Source organism: Mytilus edulis, chromosome 10 (assembly GCF_963676685.1).
Source record: "Mytilus edulis chromosome 10, xbMytEdul2.2, whole genome shotgun sequence".
Taxonomy (NCBI): Eukaryota; Metazoa; Mollusca; class Bivalvia; order Mytilida; family Mytilidae; genus Mytilus; species Mytilus edulis.
Window position 1 is genome coordinate 77,392,983 of NC_092353.1, and position 22,153 is coordinate 77,415,135.

Below are 22,153 nucleotides of genomic sequence, written 5' to 3' on the forward strand. Positions count from 1 at the left end.
CTACTTGTTTCTGTGATTTAAAAGCTTGTGTTGGATTTGGTAAAAAAAAAAATTTTTCAATTCTGAAACACTTTGAAAGGGGTATTATTAATTACACATATACTAGAAGTGTCCCTGTCTGTCTCATATGATCAGCTAAGAAAAACTGTTGTCTTGCTAAGCTGGTCTCACCGATCATCTGATAAGCTATGCCAAGAAATCTCATGACCGATATTTTAGTATCAATTCTAATGCATTCTAAACTTGTTTGTTCTAGTTGATGTAAAGCATATGTACAAGATGTAAGATCATGTAAATGAAAGTAACACAGGAATTGAAGGAAATTTGCAAATTGTTTTGAAGGAAATTCTTTACGAAAATTTGCTACTTCCAGTTGTAGTTCTAAAGGAATGAAAGGTGACTCAGCAGTAAAATTAATCCAATGAACAACCAGCATTTTAAGTACTGTGTAAAGTTTCCAATGCTTTGTTAGTTTCATCACATATTCCTGTTTGGGATTCAAATATATTTTTGTTTTTTGAAACATGTTATATAATGAACTATCTATTTTTTCATCCGTGCACTTCCACAAAGAATAATCTGTTAGAAGTAAAGCTGTTTTATAGTTTTTCTGAACATAAAAATATGATGCTAATTTCAACCATCCAGATACTGCATCTGATTGTACACCTATCAACAGATGACTGAGGTCATATTTGTACTTATAGTACTGGAGTTTGTTGTTTAATTTGCAAGGTTTTTGTTGTGTCTCTGGAATAACCATGGATGCATTTGCAAAAAATGAAGTAAATAAACCTACAGATAAATCAGTTCTGGAATAATGTAGCATATGACATAGTAGAACTTTATATTCACTTCCAAAAAAAGGACCTTTATGTGTGTCTATGAATGCCATAATATGTTCCTTTATTGATGAATGATTAGTTAGTCTGGGATAATCAGACAAAGTCTCTGATAATGCTAGCCAATAAAACCCATGCTGTTGCTGGTATAAAGTATTCAGGATGCTGATCAATTTATGTTTGCTCAAAGAATTGAATCGTAAATAGAATAAATTATTGTCTGGAATAAAATAATGTAATAAAGTTGAATATTGTATACAATAAATAAGTCTTTGTAAACATGTCTTGAAACATGAGATGATGTTGTCAGGCCTCCAGGTGTAGGTATGTGATTCCTCTATAATCCAAAACATCAGTGTTTTTAAGAAATATGAGCACAGTAAACCTTTCAAATCTTCCTGCTTTTCTACTATTTCTTTGAGTACAATCTTCAACAAAGCATAGCATAATAGTTGGGTATGGTTGAACGAAAATATGAGAAATTTTTCTGCAATTGAAAATGATATTCGCCACTCTTCCTCCTCATTCACTGACCCTTTATACCCAACTGGAACAAATAAAACACCACAGGATGTTATTTTGGAAATGATATCTGGTGAAGGCCATGTCCTACGCGATCTAGTTATCCAAGGTTGTGCCGGAGATATCCATTGATTACATTGAAGAACGATTGCAATGTCAAAAACATCATCATGGTCAGATAAACATGGCCCATGTATTTTTAAAGGTGCTTGGTGAAATAGCATTATAAATAATTTACTGGAAAGAAAATATTTACCAAAACTATCAATCTGCACTATTTTTTTTATTGATTTACAGTATATATTTAGATCATTGAAGATAGGACGTAGCTTTGTGAAACATGGAGATACATCCTCTGTGTCCATAACAACAGGATAAGACATATTTGAAGGAACAATATCTCTAGCCGATTCATAAACTTTTATAAAAGGAAGAATATACATTAAATCCAAGTCACTGCCTTTTGTTTTAAGTCCTTCACCTTTGCTTCCACTGGAGATTTGTTTAAATGTTGAGTCATTTCCTATGTCACCAATTGTGTAAGTTAGCCGCCTTAGTCTCACAACCTGTTCAGATCCAATCTTCTGACACAAGAATTTGTAAAGATGTAATGATTCACTTTTATCTGTTGCCATTGTCACACTCTATGGAATGTACATAGATGTAGGTTTCTATAAGAAAAAAAATATACATTAGAATAGAGCAGTGATACACTTTTGAATAATAATACATGTTCCTGTCTTAAATGACAGTACTAGTAAAATTTGAACACAACAGCCTTTTTTATACAATACATTTCAATCAAATATATGTGAAATTAACACTGTTTCATAATTTGTTGTTAGATATTCAATACCCAACTTGCCTTTTGCAAGAGTTTTGATATTTGAATATTTTAAGTTGAAAATAATACAAACATGGATATTTCTTAGGATTTTATTATCATGTACATAAAATAGAAAATATAATATATGTACATTAATTCTCATTGTTGTCAAATATTACACTGACAAAAAATGATCACAATTGTTTCTTAACTGTTTAAAAAAAATAATGAAATGTTTTCTTTTTGAGCTAGATAAAAGGGAAACAATGAAGTAAATAATTGAACAATATGAATTTTGACAGATATAACATCTTTTTACTTTGGGATAGTTTTTAAGAATAGGGATCAATTATATGCAAAAGTATCAATGTATACTGTTAAAGAGTTCCAACTTCCAGCATACATTGGATGTGATTTCATTTTCTCAGTGTAGATATATTTTATGTCATACGCATACCTGCCAAATGTCACTACTTGTGGGTGGACTTACGTCATGGAGGCTCCCAATTGAAAAATTTGAAAGAGCAATTTTGTCCACATTTTAAAAAACAAAACAATCCATTTTACCATGGCAATAGGATTATAAATACATGAAGAAGCAAATAGACAATATTGGAATAGATTTGATGGTCACTTTAAAGGTTTTGTAGGACTATGAGAGCCACCTTGACCATAAAACCATGGGCATTTAAAAATGTTGGCAGCTATAGTATTGTATATGCATAAGATTTATTAGCACAATTTTTTAACCTTTCTTAATAATTTAATTTTCAATGAAACGCGTCTTCAGATTTGCTGATGTTATTTTGTTATCACCCCATAGACATAATTTAGTCATGTGACCGTGACGTCATCAACGTTTTTTCATGGCTTCTACAGTTTAGAATTAAATTATAAGAAATGACTGTAATATTTTTTCTGTCTATTCGAAATAACATAAAACATGTGGTGCACACTGTTAAATAACCTGCTACGCGCGTTATTCAGTGTGCACCAAATTTTTTATGTTATTTGTTCATAGACAGAAAAAATATTACAGTCATTTCTTAAATAAAAAACTGATTATCCATTAACTCTGAAATATGAAAATCTTCATTACATTCATTACATTCATAGTTTTCATCTGGTGGAAAGTTTATATTGTATATACACAGCGAGACAAAAAAAAGAAACAACACTTAATAAATTTTATGGGTCTGAAGCCCTTATACTGGATTATATTTCATCAGGAATGCTCAATGCCGATTATTTGAAAGTCAAGGATGTGTAAGTTCCAAAACAGTTGATCTGCTTTATGACCAAGAAGAACCTAAAACACTAGCCAAATCCATCTAAGGACAATTTTACCACATGAATCAAATCTTATCAACGGAAAAATTAAAAAAAAAGGTTTCATTATGAGTCATGTCAGCAGGAAATAATCACAATTGTTTTATTTTGAATTTTGGAAAATACGGTATCCCTTTCAGTTTCATGTTAGTATATTTTTAAGAACATTCTTCCTGTCTAATTTGTATCCATATACATTCATAGGCATTTATTTCCTTGTTGCAGAAATTTTGTCAATTGTTTCAAATTCATACAAATTTGACAAATTTACTGAAACAATAAAATTACTTTTATATGTTCCCTGAGAAACCTCTGCAATTTTATAAGATGTATTTATAGTAAGCTCACTCCTTCTTAACAGCCATAATTTGTTTACCATACTTATGCTTATAGAAAGAATTTCTTTATACAATTTTAACTTTTACATTTGACTATATATAAGTTTATACATATATTCTCTCATCCGAAATTTAGAATTTTATGCATTTTTAATGCATTTTTTATTTTTGTGGGTGGATTTACGTCATGTATTATTTTTAGCTCACCTGGCCCGAAGGGCCAAGTGAGCTTTTCCCATCACTTTGCGTCCGGCGTCCGTCGTCCTGCGTCCGTCGTCGTTAACTTTTACAAAAATCTTCTCCTCTGAAACTACTGGGCCAAATCAAACCAAACTTGGCCACAATCATCATTGGGGTATCTAGTTTAAAAAATGTGTGGCGTGACCCGGTCAACCAACCAAGATGGCCGCCACGGCTAAAAATAGAACATAGGGGTAAAATGCAGTTTTTGGCTTATAACTCAAAAACCAAAGCATTTAGAGCAAATCTGACATGTGGTAAAAATGTTTATCAGGTCAAGATCTATCTGCCCTGAAATTTTCAGATGAATCGGTCAATCGGTTGTTGGGTTGCTGCCCCTGAATTGGTAATTTTGAAGAAATTTTGCTGTTTTTGGTTATTATCTTGAATATTATTATAGTTAGAGATAAACTGTAAACAGCAATAATGTTCAGCAAAGTAAGATCTACAAATAAGTCAACATGACCAAAATGGTCAGTTGACCCGTTTAGGAGTTATTGCCCTTTATAGTCAATTTTTAACCATTTTTCGTTAATTAAAGTAATCTTTTACAAAAATCTTCTCCTCTGAAACTACTTGGCCAAATTAATCCAAACTTGGCCACAATCATCATTGGGGCATCTAGTTTAAAAAATGTGTGGCGTGACCTGGTCAACCAACCAAGATGGCCGCCACGGCTAAAAATAGAACAAAGGGGTAAAATGCAGTTTTTGGCTTATAACTCAAAAACCAAAGCATTTTGAGGAAATTTGACAGGGATAAAAATGTTTATCAGGTCAAGATCTATCTGCCCTAAAATTTTCAGATGAATCGGTCAATCGGTTGTTGGGTTGCTGCCCCTGAATTGGTAATTTTGAGGAAATTTTGCTGTTTTTGGTTATTATCTTGAATATTATTATAGATAGAGATAAACTGTAAACAGCAATAATGTTCAGCAAAGTAAGATCTACAAATAAGTCAACATGACCAAAATGGTCAGTTGACCCGTTTAGGAGTTATTGCCCTTTATAGTCAATTTTTAACCATTTTTCGTAAATTAAAGTAATCTTTTACAAAAATCTTCTCCTCTGAAACTACTTGGCCAAATTAATCCAAACTTGGCCACAATCATCTTTGGGGTATCTAGTTTAAAAAATGTGTGGCGTGACCTGGTCAACCAACCAAGATGGCTGCCACCGCTAAAAATAGAACATAGGGGTAAAATGCAGTTTTTGGCTTATAACTCAAAAACCAAAGCATTTTGAGGAAATCTGACAGGGGATAAAAATGTTTATCAGGTCAAGAACTATCTGCCCTGAAATTTTCAGATGAATCGGTCAATCGGTTGTTGGGTTGCTGCCCCTGAATTGGTAATTTTGAAGAAATTTTGCTGTTTTTGGTTATTATCTTGAATATTATTATAGTTAGAGATAAACTGTAAACAGCAATAATGTTCAGCAAAGTAAGATCTACAAATAAGTCAACATGACCTAAATGGTCAATTGACCCCTTAAGGAGTTATTGCCCTTTATAGTCAATTTTTAACAATTTTCATTAATTTGGTAAATTTATGTAAATTTTTACCAAATATAGTTCTCTGTTACTAATGGGCAAAGTTCATGATAGATATAATTGTAAGAAGCAAAATCGTTCAGTAAAGTAAGAACTTCAAACACATCACCATCACCAAAATACAATTTTGTCATGAATCCATTTGTGTCCTTTGTTTAATATGCACATAGACCAAGGTGAGCGACACAGGCTCTTTAGAGCCTCTAGTTTAACTTCTCTTTAACCTTTGTACTTGCATGGTTTTATGAGAATAAACTATCTATCTATTTTAAACATGCTTTTTAGGTCAAAATAATCTCTAGCTGCGGAACCGTAACTCTTATGGTCCCTTTTTTATGTTGCGGAAAGAGTTAAAAAAATAACATAAGGACCTAAGAGCTATGGTTCTGCAGCTAGACAATCTCAGATTTAAGTGTCTTTCATTAAGAGAAGCGTATCTGGTAGGACATTTTCCACCCCAACAGATCTGCTTCATGACCAAGAAGAACCTAAAACACTAGCCAAATCCATCTAAGGACAACTTTACCTCATGAAGTTGAAACCTTTGGTATCTTTCATCCCTCTTTTATATAGTTTCAGCTTAATAATTTCTAATCTTATCAACGGAAAATTTAAAACAAGGTTTCGTTATGAGTCATGTTAGCAGGAAATAATCATTATTGTTTTATTTAGAATTTTGGAAAATATGGTATCCCTTTCAGTTTCATGTTAGTATATTTTTCAAGAACATCTCCCTGTTGTGTCTATTATATCCATATAATTTTATAAGCATTTATTTCCTTGTTACAGAAATTTTGTCAATTGTTACATATTTCATACAGATTTAACAAATTTACTGAAACAATGAAATTATTTTTATATGTTCCCGTAAGCATGTTTTTTTTAAGGTCAAACATACCTGTCAACTGACCCGTATTCTGCGGGTGTGACCCGAGATTTTCACAATTCTGAGGGATCACCCGGAACACCCGCCGGGTCATTGAAATAACCCGGAAATTCCGAAAATGACCCGTTTTCACCCGTATTTCTTAGCCTTGAGATTGATTTCAAAAGTAATATTCCTTTGAAATACCGGCAAATTCGTAATTCTTCCATGAACAGGAAGTTCATCTAGCTATGTAAACTGTCAAATTAAGTGACCCATTAAGTGCATGGCTTCACTTGACAGCTTTGGTGTCAAACACACTGTTAATTAACACCAATTACCTTAGCTTTAGGTCGTAAATAAATTGCACCATAATTTGGTTTACAAACTGAACTAGAGTTACTTCCCCTTATTTGTCACCATTCAAAATTATTCCTTATATTTACGTTTTATGGGTGAAAAAGATTAAATCATAAAAATATAAAATTCAAATACATATTGAAAAATAACTTTTCATTATTTTTTTATACCTTTATACAATTTTTTAAAAAAAGTTGAAAATTATTTTTTTACATTTATACTTCCTTTAACTGTATTACTATATTTTATCATAGTCTAATTTCCTTGTCAAATGAAAAATATTGTTGTTAAAGGCTACATAGTCAAAAGTCACAAACATTTAAGAATTACATTAAATTCTAGTGTTTGATGATTGTAGTATTGTTTCTCAAAAAGTAAAGCACATAAGACTGAGTTACACAATTTATAAAAATCTTTAAAAGTTAAATGAAATAATATTTTATTAGATTTAAAATGACTTAACAAGTGAACATGCATTGATGTTTTGGTATCTTTGATATACATTATAAGAAAATGTACCATAAATACTGAAATTCAGCTCGAAAAAAGTTCGTACGCGTTATGACCTGAGATTTGATTCTTCAATGCAAGTCATGACCTGCATTTTCATCGTCACAGGTTGACAGGTATGGGTCAAAACAATCTCAGACTCAAATATCTTTCATTAAGTTTAATATTCACACAACTTAATTGAATCGACTAAAGTAGACACTTAAGTGTTTAAAAAGTGTACAAAATCTTGTGATGAACCTGAAATTTGAGGTCAAAATGGGCCCTTACTTTAACATACTCTTATGTATATATATATATATACAAACCCTTTCTATTTTATATATTTCAGGGAGGCTACTGTGAAACCTGTGACAATTTACTGACACATTTTCCTAAATTATTTGAACAATTGATTCAGATGGTCAGGAAAGAACATCTCAAAGAATCTATGGTAAATGAAATTATAAAATCTGTACATATAAAAAATAAGAAGATGTGGTATGATTGCCAATGAGATACCTCTCCAAAAGAGACCAAATGATACAGAAATTGTCTCTTGTATTTGTGACACTTTTACCTATTGTGTTTGTTTTGTTCACACATCATTGTCAATTTAATGGAATTTGATGCAATTGTCATACAAGATGACAAGTGAGAGGTTTAGCTAGCTTTAAAACCAGGTTTAATCCACTATTTTGTACAGAAGAAAATGCCTGTACCAAGTCAGAAATATGATATACATTCTTTTGATATGTTTGAGCTTTTGATTTTGCCATTTGATTAAGGACTTTCCGTTTTGAATTTGCCTCTGAGTTCAGTATTTTTGTGATTAGAATTTTTGCAATGCACACATCACAGAGAGGCCATGCAAATCGATACACAGTAAAAATATTACAATCGGCAATCATACACAATCTGTATCATAATACAGATCAGACACCCAGAAATTAAGATAAAAACTTTCTTTTTATATTTTAAGTATTTGAAGGTGCTGAAATTTCTGTGTAAAAAGAATAATGAAATGGCAGATGGAATATTGGTAGCTTTAGCTGAGGAACTATCAAACATTGGACATAATCTTCTGAGGTTAGCTGACTTATTTTTACATTGTATAAAAAGTCAAGGGTAATACAAAGGGGCAATAAAATACTGTTTGTGTAACAAACACCATGGCCAAAATAGATTGATTGATTGTTGATTGCTTAACGTCCAGTGGCAAATATTTCATGCATATTCAGGACGAGAACAAGTTCACAATAAATACAATATGTAGGTCTTGTCATAATATAGGCCATTTGGGATGATGGTCAGGGAAATTTGGACTGCCACTGGAAAATGAGGGTTTGCCTTGCAACAGGCCAACTACGGGCCCTCAAAGAGTTGTTGCAAGGGTTCTTAACGTGCAAAGAGTGTGGCGCTCTCTTTACACGAGACATCAGATTTAACTTCCCCATTCTGACCGGACGTGACTGTGAACTTATTACAGCCAAAATAGAAGAGATAAACATACAAATAACAGTAAACAAAAGCTATCTGAATGCTTAATGACATGATCTGTACCAAAAACTGAGGATGAACTCAGGTACCAACTACCATAAAATTCAACTGTTTGCTTTGATATTCCTATTACTGTTATGCATATTACAATTTTGAAGCCATCTGATCATCAACATATGGTTACAGCAATAAAAAGGCATTGTATGTATTACAATGGTCTCGCTAGCCTAAAATAGAAGGGCGCCGCGCCCTGGGTGCCCTCAGCCGCGCCCTGGGTGCCTTCATCCGCGCCCTTCTGCCCTGACGTCTTTTTCCAAAATTATCTTGTGCCGTTTTGGTAAAATTTTGTTTCATCGATTTCTGATCTCCAAGTTAATTACATACATGTATATGACACCTGTGTGATTGCCCCCAGGTTAATCATGTCATTACACTCAATTACAATGATAAAGACTTCAAAGGTGTTAATCATTGTTAATAACTAGGTAATTTAATTAGGACAATGTATCTTTTTGTCATACTTTTGATGAATGTGTCAGCGAGTGTGTTTAGCTTGGGTCTGCATTTTCGATCTCCAAGTCACAATGGAAGAGCGTATATAAGTGAAGACTTTCATGACTTTAGAATTGAATTTAAGTCATCAAAATAAAACTATGCCTTTACAGAAATGCCTTCCATCTCAACTTGTTAGCGACAAGCACAGTTTTTAATTAACCCAAACGTGGTGGAAATTGATTTTGGAGTTACTTCCCCTGTTTTAGCTTATTACAAATGTGTGCTCTTAAAATATTATCTAGTATCAAAAAAAGGAATAAATTACCAATTGAATATATAATAACATAATAATGTTACCTTAAAGATATTAACTGTCTTTGAACATATTAAAAAATATATATTGCAATTTCTACTTGATAATTATACTTTTAGCAATCCATGTTCTAAACATTGTTAAATTAGTAATGCTCTCAATTACATCATATGATGCATTAAAAGCTATAATTGCTATATAGAAAAAAAACCCACAAAAAATGGGTAGAGTGAAGTTAAACTGTAAAAACATAATATGTTGATGAAGATGTACTATATCATTCATAATTACACAAACAATGAAATAAAGACTATAGTTGAAAAACATCTTTATTTAAAAAAAAACAACACATACAGTAAAAAAAAAGAGATTCGTTAACTCGTGATACACACAGAAATGTAGACAAAAAAATGAGCAGTGCCTTTTCTTATCATAAAAAGTGCCCTGCCCTCCACTGGCACCCTGCCCCTTTTGATTTCTAGCTAGAACACTGTATTATAATATGAAATTTCCTTGGATGCTAAGATTTTCAAGCATTTTTTTACTTTGACCCCTTTGAAAATATGAAAGGGTATTTATTAATGTAGATTTAGGATAATTTTTAACCAAAACTTTTATCAGATAAATTAGTGGCATTAAGGTGGTATGGGAGTCTAAAATAAAAATGATAGAATTTGTTCATACTTTGCCAAAACGTAGTATCTATTGATTTATGTTGAAAAATATAATAAATATGACAGGTCATCGTGCATTTTCTCAAGCTACAGGACGTGACAAAATGACACATTTTGTATGGTTTATACTGGAAAAACACCATTTTGTGATTAGAAACTAAACAAAATGATAGAATTGTTAAATACTTAAGCAAAAGATAGCTTTCAGACAATGCTTTGAGAATATCAAAAGAAAAGATAGGGTCACTGACGTTTTTTCCGGGTAAAATACAAAATAGGAATATTCCATGTAGAATCCTTCAGAAAATGCACTGTACTAGAGTTACCTCCCCTTAAAATGCCAATTTTTGTTTTTTTATAAACAGCCAAAAATAATCAATATTTGCAAAAATATTAATATTTATAAGTTATATTCTTGTAAATTGGTTCTTTTAATTGAAAATTCACATTTAATATCTGAATTCCTGCATCAAATTTTGCTAACTTGATAGAAAATCTGGACCTTTGTTTCCCGTTTTTTTACAATCCAAGATGGAGGAAGACATCCACACCACCTTAAAATACATTTTGTTTGTAAAGTATCCCTATTTCAATGAAAATACATAAAACTGGACAATTTGACATTGCTTTAATTGCTATAATTTTGTGAATTAACATACCTATCAATCTCACAGTCCTATCAATCTCAGCCTCTTCTTACTTTACATTAACTAATCTATACACTGTGTGAGCACGACCAACTACAGTTAACAATTGATAGGTTTAGCTGAAAGGAAATGAGATCTTATAAGTTTTAATGCAATTTAATGTCATACAATGATGTACATTTACAAATATAACTTTCATCTGAAAAGTAAAGTGAAATATTTTTTAAATAATTCAAAGGAAAACTCTTAAACTGTGACATCCTGCAGGATAGAAAGAAATGTACAATACCAGTTTGTTCTAAAATATTTCCTGATTTTTTTTTTCATATATATGTATGTAGATACCAAAACCATAAATAAACCACTTATTTGGTCCTGGTTAGAAAGAAAGTAATATAAAAAATTATAATATTTTGTAAAATAGTTCGTATGTCAGATAGCTGTAACTTTGTCAATAGTGAACAATTTTAGTAATTTTGGTAACAAATGAAAGCTTAATGACTTTTAATCACTGAAGTATCCTTGTTAAAAAAGTTTCTTTTGAATAATAAAAAAGATATATGAAATTATAACAGGGAGCATATTTGCTCTGCTGTTCAGTTCAAAAGTTTTTTGTACAACCGAAAATCCAGAAACCAGTGCACACTTAGTATGTTGAATTATCCAATACAAGTCAGGATAAGGTATAGTTCTATAAATGACATGACTGACTGCCACTGTTTTTGAACTTGAGACAAAGTAGCCATTTATGCTTCAAATTGCAGGTTTAACATAGAAAGCAATTGGGCTATGAATAAGTGGCTTTTTATGGACCCCGCATTAAGTGTTACCTTGTTCATCCTATCTGCCACATTTGTCCATCCTTATGTCCCCAAAATTGGTTTCTGTTGTCTAATTTTAGTTTGCATCAAACATGCAAATATTATAAAACTTTACAAGTGGAAGAACTAGGAAATAACTGTATTGTATTTTAAGCTCCGACGGCATCAATTGAGGATTTGATGGTCGCAAATTAAGTTTACTGGCGACGCATTAGCGGAGACAGTAAACAGGTATTTGCAACCATCAAATCCCCAATAGATGCCGTCGGAGCTTAAAATAAAATATTGTTATCTCCATTCTAATGAAACTGACAGAAAACAGCGTTAAAATATGTAATTAAAATCTGTCATATGTCGTCTGCGCTTGCACGTACGTCCCAATAAAAATTGTGAATTGATGCCATGTAAAAAGTGACGTTATCCAATCAAAATGAACGTTACAAACGTTGTTGCATAAGAATATCCTTTTAATTTATTAACTTATACTATGTTTATTCTTATTTTTAGTTTATCCAGTAATGTTGAAGTCCATGTTTCTGTACTGTTGACCTGTGTCAGAGTTTTATGTAAACTTTACACATCAGTATATCAATCTATGACATCATCCATACAGTCAGCAGTAGCCAATGGTGTTACTCCAGTCTCACCAAAAACTATAAGGATATTCAAGGTTATTAAATTATTTATATCACTGAAATTATATCGAAAGTTGCATAATAAAAACAAATACATGTTATATACTTTTAATTTAGAAACCATTGCCCTGATTTGTTTATTTTGAAAATTGTGATTTTTTGAAAAACAAAGAGTGACACAGTGACAGTTTGAATTTTGACAGCTTTTCTTGTATGGCTCATACCAAATACAAGACACATTGGTTTTCCATTATAACTTTAGTTTAAGTTAATACAAATCTATGAAATTTAAACACAAGGTCTATGACCACAAAAGGAAGGTTGGGATTGATTTTGGGAGTTTTGATCCCAACAGTTAAGGAATTAGGGGCCAAAAAAGGGCTCAAATAAGCATTTTCTTTTTTTTTTTGCACAATAACTTTAGTATTAGTAAATAGAAATCTATGAAATTTAAACACAAGGTTTATGAGCACAAAAGGAAGGTTGGGATTGATGTTGGGAGTTTTGGTCCCAACAGTTAAGGAATTAGGGACCAAAAAGGGGCCCAAATAAGCATTTTTCTTGGTTTTCGCACCATAACGTTAGTATAAGTAAATAGAAATCTATGAAATCTAAGCACAAGGTTTATGACCATAAAAGGAAGGTTGGGATTGATTTTGGGAGTTTTGGTCCCAACAGTTTAGGAATTAGGGGCCCATAGGGTCCAAAACTAAACTTTGTTTGATTTCATCAAAAATTGAATAATTGGGATTCTTTGATATATATGGTGAATCTAAATGTGTATGTAGACTCTTAATTTTTGGTCCAGTTTTCAAATTGGTCTACATTAAGGTCCAAAGGGTCCAAAATTAAACTTAGTTTGATTTTAATAAAAATTGAACTTGGAGTTCTTTGATATGCTGAATCTAAACATGTACTTAGATTTTTGATTATAGGCCCAGTTTCAAGTTGGTCCAAATCGGGGTACAAAATTTAACTTTGTTTGATTTCAACAAAAATTGAAAATATGGGGTTCTTTGATATGCTGAATCTAACCATGTATTTAGATTTTGGATATTGGACCATACTGTGGATTCATTAATTTTCGTTGGATACCAATTTTCGTGGATTTCGTGGTTACAAATGAACCACGAAATTAAATATTCAACGAATGATACATTTTCTATAGGCTTATATGTAGATTTTATCAAAACCACAAAATTAAATATCCACGAACATGCTAGTTTTCCTTAATCCACGAAAATAAATGAATCCACAGTAATATGTAAATGTCCAATTTAAAATTTTTAAGTTTTTAAGTTTAAGTTCTTAGACCACAATCAGAATCTAAATTCAGAGCTGTATCAAGCTGGAATGTTAATTCCATACTTGTTCCAACTGTTCAGGGTTCAAACTCTGTGGTCGTATAAAGCTGCGCCCTGTGGAGCATCTGGTTGTTAGTTGTTTAATAACTGTAATACATGGAAAAAAGGAAAAAATAGGCATGCAAAACTTATACAGTGTATATTAATAAAAGTAATGAAGGGTCATGAAAATAAAACAGTGAAAGTCCGTCAAGGTAATAGTCCATGGCTTTTAAATTTTCAGCTTTGAGCGTACCTGGTGAAGGTAAATCCAGAAAATCGCTACAAACATGAAATTTCTAAAGTGTTGTTTTCATTGTTTACTGCATTTTGTATGTCTGAGGCTTTTTCTTGATTAATTTTCATACAGAATTATCAAAAACTTTGAGTGTATAAATAATAGGTGCGCTATTTCATCAACATGAACCAACAATAAATTGCCAATTTATTTTAATTCAGCTTTTTCTTGGTCATCATTGCTATGTAACAAATTTTGGAATTCATTCATATGTATATAATGTAGTGTGCTTTAAATCAAAAAAGTCAATTTTGATTTTTTTTCAATAATAAAATATTTCAGCCAGCAGAGAGTCTATGGCAGCTTCTGGAAGACTGGCTTAATTTATTACAAGTAGAATTTGATCAGAAAAGTCCCAGTCAATCTATGGCAAATCTTGCAGAAAAAGATAATGAATCCCAGCCAGCTGAAAAGCCAAAGACAACAAATACCACTAACTCCTCAAATGCATCTCCACAACAACAAAAGGCAGCTAATCAGTACTCAGATGTGAACTGTAGTAAAGATAAACTTCAAGTATCTGAGGGAATTTTAAAACATATGAGTTTAGAGGACCAGGATGTAATTGGTGCTACATTACCAAGAATCTGTGGTGTTGTTCAGGCATTTTATATCACATGTTCTTGTCACACCCAATCAGAGTAAGACTTTTTATATCACATGTTTTGTCATGCCCAGTTAGAGTAAGACATTTTGTATAACATGTTCTTACCCAATCACAGTACCGCATATTTTATCACATGTTCTTATCATATCCAATCAGAGTAAAAAACAAATTTCAATTCATGACATTTACATATAAAATATTAAGTTAGAATAACAATATTTGTTAAAGTATCCATTTGACTTACAAATCTTATTTAGGCATTCTGTTGACAGCTGGAGTGTGTATTTATTTTTGTTTTATGCTTCAGTTTTATGACATTTGGTCAAGAAAGAAATGTGGAGGTTTTTATCCACAAGTAAAACTGAACTATAACCTTCCCATAATGCTTTCAAGGCCAGATCTGGCCTTTTTGACCATTTGCAGTTTCCATTGATATTAGTTTGGACGTCTATTACTTTGGAACTACAAAGTTGAATATAAGGGGTTGGTGTTGTCTATTGTGTGTGTATGGTTTTTTTTTTTTTTTATCTAAATCTATATAATAACTATTTAAGACCAAAAATATATGAAAATAATGGGATTTTGTATAATTACTATCCAACAAAAAACACAAACAAGATACAAAAAATAGAGTAAAAGTTTTAAAAAGTAGCCTTGAGAATAAGTTAAACTTTTGTATGCCAAATTTGCTCTCCTATACAGAAGGCTATTCAGTGATGCTTGAATCTAAATTATTGAAACAATGTATACTGTAATTTCTGCATTGTTTGCATGAAGAAAATGTATGTTTTTGTTGAAGACATTTTGTTTTAAAGCAGAAATTTTATTGAAAGTTTTTTATACGCCCGTCGTCTTTTAGACGGGACGTATTATGGTATACCGTTGTCCATCCGTCCTTCCGTCTGCCCGTCCATCTGTCCGTCCGTCGTCCACACTTCGGACAGTAACTCAAAAACACTTTCACCAATTTGCATGAAACTTAAGTGAATTATAAAATTGAGAATGGAAATGGGGAATGTGCCAAAGAGACAACAATCCGACAGTAGAAAAAAACAACAGCAGAAGGTCACCAACAATGTAGCGAAAAATTCCCGCACCCGGAGGCGTCCTTCAACTGGCCCCTAAACAAATATATACTAGTTCAGTGATAATGAACGCCATACTAATTTCCAAATTGTACACAAGAAACTAAAATTAAAATAATACAAGACTAACAAAGGCCAGAGGCTCCTGACTTGGGACAGGCGCAAAAATGCGGCGGGGTTAAACATGTTGTGAGATCTCAACCCTCCCCCTATACCTCTAGCCAATGTAGAAAAGTAAACGCATAACAATACGCACATTAAAATTCAGTTCAAGAGAAGTCCGAGTCTGATTTCAGAAGATGTAACCAAAGAAAATAAACAAAATGACAATAATACAGGAATAACAATAGACTACTAGCAGTTAACTGACATGCCAGCTCCAGACTTCAATTAAACTGACTGAAAGATTATGATTTCATCATATGAACATCAGGCACAATCCTTCCCGTTAGGGGTTTAGTATCATACCATCATAACATATATGAGAAGAACATAACCCGTGTCATGCCAACAAATATTTACATGAGCTCCCTTTCGTTTTTTTTTAATTTCAGATTTTAAGTTTTGGATTTATTGGGTTTTATTCATAAAAAAGGGAGGATTTTCAACACTTCCAACAATAACTCAAAAAGGCTTTCACCAATGTCCATGAAACTTTGGTGAATTGTTCATATCTATTGATGTAAGCTCCCTTTCAATTTTTATAAATTTCAGATTTTAAGTTTTGGATTTATGGGGCTTTATTCATAAAAAAAGGGGGATTTTCAACACTTCGGACAATAACTCAAAAAGGCTTTCACCAATGTCCATGAAACTTTGGTGAATTGTTCATATCTATTGATGTAAGCTCCCTTTCAATTTTTATAAATTTCAGATTTTAAGTTTTGGATTTATGGGGCTTTATTCATAAAAAAAGGGGGATTTTCAACACTTCGGACAATAACTCAAAAAGGCTTTCACCAATGTCCATGAAACTTTGGTGAATTGTTTATATCTATTGACGTAAGCTCCCTTTCAATTTTTATAAATTTCAGATTTTAAGTTTTGGATTTATAGGGCTTTATTCATAAAAAAAGGGGGATTTTCAACACTTCGGACAATAACTCAAAAAGGCTTTCACCAATGTCCATTAAACTTTAGTGAATTGTTTATATCTATTGATGTAAGCTCCCTTTCAATTTTTATAAATTTCAGATTTTACATTTCCGTGTTATGAATTTTTATGCTTAAAAAAGGGGGGATTTTCCAATTTTGGGACAATAACTAACACTTTCACAAAATTTTATGCAACTTTGATAAATTGTTTATATCTATTGACATAAGCTCCCTTTCCATTTTTATAAATTTCAGATTTTACATTTTCTTAAGTAATGAATTTTTATACTTAAAAAAGGGGGATTTTATGAAACTTTGGTGAATATATTAATGTAACATCCCTTTTGATTTGTATATATATTTCTAGTTGATCATATAAATTCATTTAAAGCATAAAAAACAAGTTAAAAGAGCAACGGGCGTATCATGCGCTATAGCGCAGCCCTTTATTTTAAAATGCATGACATTTTCTAGTCTGTTTACTTCAAAATGCTTTTGAGTTATTTAAAAATGATTAGTTTTTACTTTGATTTTAGGATTACATCTCCAAGATTTATAGAGTTTGTTTGTAAACATAATAAGGTGCTCAAAGCTTTAGTTCAGAGGTAAACACACATATAGTTTGTTTTACATTATTAAAATACCTATAACATGATGAGAATTTTTTGCATACCATAACATGGTTGAACGCATGCTATTTATTTATTAAAAGCAGTAAAATTTAGGAATTTTTACTATAACTGAATGAAAGATCAGGTTATTTGCTCATAATTTATAAAAAGATATGTGTATTCATCAGATGATAGTGCAAATTTATTATGATATGCTGTAAATTCAGAAATTATTGTGATGTTTTTATTATTGCTAAAAATACGACAGGGTTATAATAGCAATAATTTTAACTCATATTTTGAAATTTTTTATATAAATTGAACAGGACTTTTCTCAATATCACAAAAAATAAAATTGCATACTAGCTAAAATTGAAAAAATCGCAATAATAAATGCTTGCAATAATTTCTGAATTTACAGTAATCGATGAAAGATAGTAAAATACCAGATAGCAAGGTCATATTTTAGTTAGAGTAGAACCTCATTGTGTTGAAATACTTGCAAAACTTATTCCTCCTTTACACTCCTGGCTGACGATACAAGATACATTCTTGAAATGAAACAACTTAATGTAATTGGGACCTTGTAGGATTAGAATGTAAAATAAGTCAAATAGTTTTGTTGGGTCCCTAAGACTTCACCATATTGATGTACTATTGAATGTCCATAATTAATGTCTCAGTTGATATATTTTCAGAAATACCACTGTGATATTTGATCATTTCCATTTCTTATTGGAATGTCCAGAATTGATGTCCAAGTTTATACATATCATTAAATTGCAGGTATGAATTAGTATATATATATATGAGACTATGAGTACTGTAATTTAAGAAATAGTGACATGCAGGTATTATTGTGATTTTGTCATTTTAGACTAAAATGCAATGTTAATTTTTGCGATATGGAGAAAAATCTCGTTTAATTCCTATATAGAAAATTCAAAATGCGAGTTTAAATTATTGCGATGATCACCCTGTTGCATTTTTTGCAATAATAAAAAACATCTCAATAATTTTTGAATTTACAGTATTACAGATAACTAATGACATAGAGGTGACTCCAGGTACCATAACTTCATGTTTATTATGTGTATCATATATAACAAACAAAAAGTATAGGTAATGCAAAAAAAACACATAATTGACAGCTCCTAATGATTCATAGTCCTTCTTAAACATTCTGCACATGCTGCAGGGACAGAATGATGGATTAATAGTGGCACCATATTGCGCTCAAGGAAATTTGTATATTTAGCATTAATGACAGTCACTATAAAAGTGTTTAATTAAGTTGTACCCAAAATATGCTTGTATAACTAATTGTGCATAGTACCAAATTAATTTTTAAGTGAAAATTGTCACATAAAAAGCTGCAGCTTTTAACTATTAGTGGTGTATAATACCAGTGTCTTAATCTGATACAAACAGTATAGTCTAACAATGCTAGTTATAGATAAGTACTCTATAGACATGTTGCCGCATTAATGTTGTATGGTAGTAAAAACGAACTAGCTGCCATCTTGAATTGCATGATTTATATTCAGAAAATAGAAAATAAAAAAGAAGATGTGGTATGATTGCCAATAAGGCAACTCTTCACAAGAGACCAAATGACACAGAAATAATCATTAACAGGTCACCTTACGGCCTTCAAAAATGAGCAAAGAACATACCCCATAGTCAGGTTTTAAAGTCCCTGAAATCACAAATGCAAAACAATTCAAAAAAGAAAACTAATGTCCTAATTAATATATACATTTTTTTACCAAAAAAAAAGATTATATCACACAGCAACGAACATCAAACTTTATTGTAGCAAAGACGACAATAATTTTTTTTATAGACTTCCAAATTATCTCACCTTAAGCTTGTATTTGATTCAAAAAAAAGAATTAGTTCATTATATTTACATTTTAGGATACAAGTTATATCAATTTGATTGTTCGTTTCCTATGAGCTGTTGTACTGTTATAATGTGAAGCATGTACTGTAATGATGAAGTACATTTGAAAATGAGATATAATTTCGGAATGCCTCCCAATTGTTTCTTCTGCCAATCAACCTTATGGATTATTATGCAACATAAATAAAATAAATACTAGTCAAGTTCAAATTTCAATTTTAGAAAAAAAACTTAACATAAATTTATGATAAAATGTTTTTAATTCAATTATTTTAATAATTTTCCTCAGCCTTTCGTGAAAAGAAGAGAATGGTTTTACCAGAATATATCCGATGATGAAAATCCAAGTGAAGTATTACATATCCCAGCTACTGACGAGGACATTCTCATTATAAATAGAGGTAAGGATATATCCCAGCAACTGACGAGGACATTCTCATTATAAATAGAGGTAAGGATATATCCCAGCAACTGACCAGACGAGGACATTCTCATTATAAATAGAGGTAAGGATATATCCCAGCAACTGACCAGACGAGGACATTCTCATTATAAATAGAGGTAAGGATATATCCCAGCAACTGACCAGGACATTCTCTTTATAAATAGAGGTAGTGTTTTGCTAAATTATATAAAAAAAAGGGAAATAATCTTATCTTTTGTTATTTTTACTCCCCCCTCCATATTTTCTTAATTAATTTAAATACAGCTTAATAATAAAGCAAAGACTGATTAATTTGATGAGTAAAATTATTTTTATTCAATTGATTGATCAAGATGACTACAATAGCATTGCATATTTAAGTTATATTATGTTGCTAATATGATAAGTTTAAGTACACATATTTGTTTATTCAAATACACAAACCACAACTAGTTATTAGAAAAGAAATATTTAGCTAAATTTTATGTTTATTTGTAAATAAAAAATATCATTGTGTAACGAAGGGGTGTTCCTTACCAGATTTTTTTTTTATTATTTCATGACTAGTAAGTAACGTCTTCCATATGTCTCTTATACAACATATATTGAATGTTGGAATTGTGTACAAAACATAATGATTTCATGTTTACAAAACTGATTATTTTTTTTATGAACAGAAAGAATATTTGACAGTAGCTGTGATAGGGTGCTTAAAGAAAATCCTGATAAATTGAAGAAAGGACTGGCGTTAAAGTTTGATGGTGAAGAGGGCATGGTACTTATATTATTTGGATTATTTGTAATCCATCTTTTGTACTTCTCTTTAAAATATTTTGTAGATATAAAATTTGTTTTTTAATATTTACATCAGATAAGTAATATTGATTATTGTAACTTTAATTATATATACTTGTTGTTAAATACTAAATCTTTAAATGTCTTAAATATATCAATATTTTCCAAAAACTAGGTCTTATGTTTGTTTATTCTTTTACATTAAGAAAATGAATGAATAACAACAAAATTTCTTACTCTGGTTTTTGTCTAAATGTCAAAGGAATACCTATGATACATATCATTTCCATTACCAGAAATACTCTTTTACTATTCTCTGAATTCTTATGTCATTTAAATGTGTTATAGGCTATCTGGATCCCGCCATCTGACACCAATTAAAACCAAACATTTGGTCAGAAAGTTAACAATTGGAAACAAGCATATTGCTTAGGATAAAAATTCATAACTTGCTCTTCAGTACCATTTCTTAATAAAGAAATTTAAATGCAATGGCCATGAAATAAAAAACCAAATGGGATATCTTAATCATTAAACATTATTTTTTTTGATTAATTGTAGGGGCAGGGAGTAGTGAGAGAATGGTTTGATGTTTTATCTAAAGAAATCCTAAATCCAGATTATGCATTGTTTACCCAATCAGCAGATGGTATGTAAAATATTTTAAGGCTTAAAGATAAATGGTTTAATTTTTTTTTAAGATAACCGTTTATATGTTTTAAGGAGGCTCGCGGGTATAAGATTTTCAGAAAAAAAATTAAACATTTAATTTTCATTACAAATTTTATAAATTACGTTAAGTAGTTGTTACTTTATCAAATGGCACAAAAATCCTTCAAAAAAATCAATTCGTGTTGGCCCCAGCTGACTTTTAACATTCAGATATCATTGAAAAAGCTCGAAATTATCTCCCTTTGGTGCAAAAATGCTATTTTTTGGCATTAAAATTGAAATATCTTTTTTTACTCATCGGTGACCTATATTTTTTATTATTGTTTTCAAGTAAGCTATACATAAACTAAATAATTGTAAAATTTAAGCGTTTTCTGTAATTAGGTTCTTTTTTCATTTCGATATCACCTCTTTTTCTCCTATTAGTTCAACAAGAAAAAAGTACCTTTACAAAAATGTATGTTTCTTTCGAAGGCAGATTGTGAGCGGAAATGATCGGTGACCCCTCTTTTTTATTTTATTTTTCTATTAGGTATAAGGTAAAGTTCATTTATAGAAAAAATTAGCGAAATCTTATATTAAATAAAAAAAATGATTTAGACCCGCGAGCCCCCTTAAATGTTCAAAGCACTCTTTTGATCTAACATCAACAAGAACGCTCAAAAGGAAAAACTTGAAAGCTATGAATGTTTAAATACTTCAATTGCTACATGACCAAATAGACCTTAGCAAATAGTTATGAGGAAAAATAAGGAGATGTGCTGTCATTTAGACTATAAATTTTGGATGATTTCAGAAATATTAAATGTCAGATCTATAAATTTAATGTTGCAAAAGAAGCACAAGAATTTCAAAGATGGAACCATTTTT

The 22,153-nt window shown here is 31.1% G+C and overlaps 1 protein-coding gene across 1 annotated transcript in view; it reads left to right on the plus strand.

Annotated features, from left to right (window-relative positions):
- The window catches only part of LOC139493002 (E3 ubiquitin-protein ligase HACE1-like), a 62,870-nt gene that overhangs the window by 27,886 nt on the left and 12,831 nt on the right, over positions 1-22,153 (plus strand). The window contains exons 7-15 of the mRNA XM_071281146.1: positions 7,715-7,816; positions 8,345-8,451; positions 12,320-12,482; positions 14,371-14,729; positions 17,412-17,480; positions 18,185-18,272; positions 19,682-19,793; positions 20,494-20,591; positions 21,173-21,260. Of these exons, the coding sequence (XP_071137247.1) occupies positions 7,715-7,816; positions 8,345-8,451; positions 12,320-12,482; positions 14,371-14,729; positions 17,412-17,480; positions 18,185-18,272; positions 19,682-19,793; positions 20,494-20,591; positions 21,173-21,260 (1,186 nt within the window). The remainder of the gene's footprint in view (positions 1-7,714; positions 7,817-8,344; positions 8,452-12,319; positions 12,483-14,370; positions 14,730-17,411; positions 17,481-18,184; positions 18,273-19,681; positions 19,794-20,493; positions 20,592-21,172; positions 21,261-22,153) is intronic.